The 3,901-nt window shown below is 36.7% G+C and overlaps 1 protein-coding gene across 1 annotated transcript; it reads left to right on the top strand.

Moving 5' to 3' along the window:
* The first annotated feature begins 284 nt into the window (after positions 1 to 284).
* On the top strand, positions 285 to 3,901 carry LOC110720997 (6-phosphogluconate dehydrogenase, decarboxylating 1-like). The gene is made up of 2 exons (XM_021900122.1): positions 285 to 652; positions 2,129 to 3,901. Exon 2 carries the CDS (start codon positions 2,138 to 2,140, stop codon positions 3,587 to 3,589), a length of 1,452 nt encoding a protein of 483 aa, XP_021755814.1. The 5' UTR covers positions 285 to 652; positions 2,129 to 2,137; the 3' UTR covers positions 3,590 to 3,901.

Below are 3,901 nucleotides of genomic sequence, written 5' to 3'. Positions count from 1 at the left end.
AATCAATTTCAAAAGCCATCATAAATGACTAAACATTTCAACTAGTCAAACAAACCAAATAAACCAGTTAACCGCCAAGACCCAACACCCATTTGCCAAACCACAATTACCGATGTGTATAGATTTTTATGTACTCGTACATCATCGCTCTATAATTCACCAAACTTTCACCCATCCTCAATCTAAACAAGGGCATATTCGACTATGTGGGGGGCAGCAGGGCAAGTCTGTAGTCTGTACTATATAACTCGTCACAATGGTGTCCTAAATTCCTAATTGAAAATTGGCAAATAAACAAATACAAGGCCTAAAAGTTGAAATATTGCCATGTGGGTAGGGGGTTGGTGAGACGTTTCAGGCTGCTCGATCTTTAGTGGGGTGTTGGTTGGTTGGTCCATGATGAGAACATAAAAACTTTGTAATATACCAAATTATTCATTCAATCGTGTAAGGCAATTTTGACCTGCTTCACTTGCTAGGAAGGAGAGAGAAAGGCTCAAAGGCAGCATTTTTCAGGCTCTCACTATTTAATCAAACATTCAACATCGTTACATTCTACACCAATACTTCTAAATTTTATTCTATAAAACCCAAATCGTTATTTTTTATCTGGGTTTTCATTTCATTTTCTATCCACCAATTTTTGAAGCAGGTATATCATTTTTCTTTGTTACTCGTATCTTTTTTTTATAATCCACTGCTAATTGATGAATTGATTGATCTGGGTATTTTTATTTCTTGTTAATTTTGTGTGTTTTCTAGTGTTTTTTTTTTTTAATAATCATGTGTTTGTTTGTGAAATCAGTTGGTAGAATTTCTTTTCTTCTTTAGATATATGAAGATCTATCATGATCTTCAAATTTTTTGATGATCAGTTTTTTGGGGTTGTTTTTTTATTCAATTAGTTTTGTGATTGGTTTGAATTAGAGATCCATTCAATTACAAGTAGATAAAAAAAATTAGATCAAAATTGGATGAATTTCTGATGGAATTGGCACAATTTCTGGATTTTTTTTTATATGTATTTTGCTTTACTTACTGTAATATGAGTAAGCCTGAAAAGTTTCCTGCTTTAGTTTGATTAACTTTCTGGAGAAAGATATTGTGTACTCTTAGTGGCTTGATTCGATTCATGAGGATATACTCTTAATGTCGCGCTCTTTTCCATCAGTGTCAAGGATCAGGCAGATGTGATGTTATTGAATCGTTCATGGTACTGGATTTTTGAAATCAAAATTTGTCAAAATTCCCACCTTTGATCTACATTCTTTTGGTATAGGAATAGGCCTGTGTTTTGTTTCTATGTAGCGCCTTTTGTGATATTAGTAAGTTGTAGGAAGAGTTGAATTTATTATTTTGCTCAAGATGCTATATTAGTGAGTAGATAGCAATTTACAGAAGTGTTTGGTAGATTAGTGTGGTAGGTTAGCAGTTTGCTGTTTGGATGTTATGAACTATGATATAAGGACATGAGTGCATTTTGCTAAAAGTAGTAGCATGAGGAAACTAATTGATATGAAAAGGGATAATTATAGCATGTTGAAAAATAATGCTCGTTGATTGATTTCAATCAGCTCTTATCTTCTGCCTATTGTTTACTGAATACCCTCTAATGCTATGTTTGGATATTAGTTGATAACATGTTAGATGAACATATAGCTCATTATATTAGATGTATTGAGCTCATAGTAGGTTGTTTGGTTAAGTAGCGATTTTGGATGTACAAAATGACATAAGTACAATTTGTTTAAATAATAGCACAATGTAAATAATTAGAATTATATCCTAAGGGGTCTCGGGTAGTTTAATTAAAAGTGAATATAATCTTTATTACGGCTCTCTTAGTAGCATATGTGAAGAGTGTAAACATAAATTAGCTCTTCGAATACACTTTTTACTAAATGCCAGTGGCTTATAGCATGAGTGCATGACAAAGAAAATCGACTATTTTGTGCTGAGTATGCTCATTTTCCCCCTATCTACTCTTTACATTGAATCCCTAAATTTCATTTATTAATTATTATAGCAGTCCTTCCATTTATCTTCTCTTATCTGGTTTTGATGTTTACTTCTCTATTTGTGTATGTTTTAAAAAAATTATACCTTGATAATTTATATTTTTTGATAGGTATAAGTGATGGCTCCTCCAACAAGAATTGGTCTTGCTGGTCTGGCTGTTATGGGTCAAAATCTTGCCCTTAACATTGCTGAAAAAGGATTCCCCATTTCTGTTTACAACAGAACTACCTCAAAAGTTGATGAGACTGTTGAACGAGCCAAACAAGAAGGAAATCTTCCTGTGTACGGTTGTCATGACCCTGAATCCTTTGTCAATTCAATCCAGAAGCCCCGTGTTGTAATCATGCTTGTCAAGGCAGGGGCTCCAGTTGATGCAACCATCAAAACTTTGTCTGCCTATTTGGAGAAGGGGGACTGCATCATTGATGGAGGTAACGAGTGGTATGAGAATACCGAGAGAAGAGAGAAAGCAATGGAGGAAAAGGGACTGCTCTACCTTGGAATGGGAGTTTCAGGTGGTGAAGAGGGTGCAAGAAATGGACCCTCTTTGATGCCTGGTGGTTCTTTTGATGCTTACAAGAACATTGAGGACATCGTTCTTAAGGTAGCCGCCCAGGTTGATAGTGGCCCCTGTGTAACCTATATTGGTAAAGGAGGCTCAGGCAATTTTGTTAAGATGGTTCACAATGGAATTGAGTACGGTGACATGCAGTTGATTGCAGAGGCTTATGATGTGCTTAAATCAGTTGGAAAGCTCTCTAATGAGGAGTTGAAGGATGTTTTTACAGAGTGGAACAAAGGAGAGCTTCTTAGCTTCTTGATCGAGATTACAGCAGACATTTTTGGAATTAAAGATGACAAAGGCGAAGGTTATTTGGTGGACAAAGTGTTGGATAAAACTGGCATGAAGGGTACTGGAAAATGGACAGTTCAACAAGCTGCTGAATTATCTGTTGCTACCCCTACCATTGCAGCATCTTTGGACTCAAGATTCCTCAGTGGTCTGAAAGAGGAAAGAGTTGAAGCTGCCAAGGTATTCAAAGCTGGAGGAGTTGAGGATACCCTCTCAGACCAAGTTGTTAACAAGAAGAAATTGATTGATGATGTTAGGCAGGCCCTCTATGCTGCCAAAATTTGTAGCTATGCACAAGGAATGAACTTGATCCGTGCAAAGAGTGTTGAGAAAGGGTGGGATTTGAAACTCGGAGAGCTTGCTAGGATATGGAAGGGCGGATGCATTATCCGTGCTATATTTTTGGACCGCATCAAGAAGGCATATGACAGGAATCCAAACCTTGCAAACCTCCTTATTGATCCAGAATTTTCAAAGGAGATGATTGAGCGTCAATCTGCTTGGCGTAGGGTTGTCTGCCTTGCTATCGGTTCTGGTATCAGCACCCCGGGTATGTCCTCCAGCCTTGCTTATTTTGATTCATATAGGAGGGAAAGGTTGCCTGCTAATTTGGTGCAAGCACAAAGAGATTATTTTGGAGCTCACACCTATGAACGGGTTGACATGCCTGGTTCTTTCCACACTGAGTGGTTTAAACTCGCTAAATCCAAGATCTAAGTTGAGACTTTTGATTTCTCTTCAAACTGTTTACTGTAATAATCAGCTTCCGGCCGCCAAATTTGAGCTGTGCGTTTCTTTTTATGATATTTATATGTTAGAGAACAGTTTTAATCTTTAAAGGCTTTTTTAATGGTGTTATATAGATTCCCTTTTCTCTTTGGCTTTCTTATCTTTTGGATGTTGTTAATCTTCAAGAACTCGAGTTGAGAAGCTTTTGATTTCTGCTGTCTTAAATATAATTATATTGCAAATGAACTCCCATCCTGTTTAGGGGTCTGAGTGTTCATTTTCAATTGCTCTTTGGATCAA

This window comes from Chenopodium quinoa, unplaced genomic scaffold (genome assembly GCF_001683475.1).
Source record: "Chenopodium quinoa cultivar QQ74 unplaced genomic scaffold, ASM168347v1, whole genome shotgun sequence".
Classification (NCBI taxonomy): Eukaryota; Viridiplantae; Streptophyta; class Magnoliopsida; order Caryophyllales; family Amaranthaceae; genus Chenopodium; species Chenopodium quinoa.
Note: the sequence above shows the minus strand (reverse complement) of the source record. Positions and strands in the feature narration are given on the sequence as shown.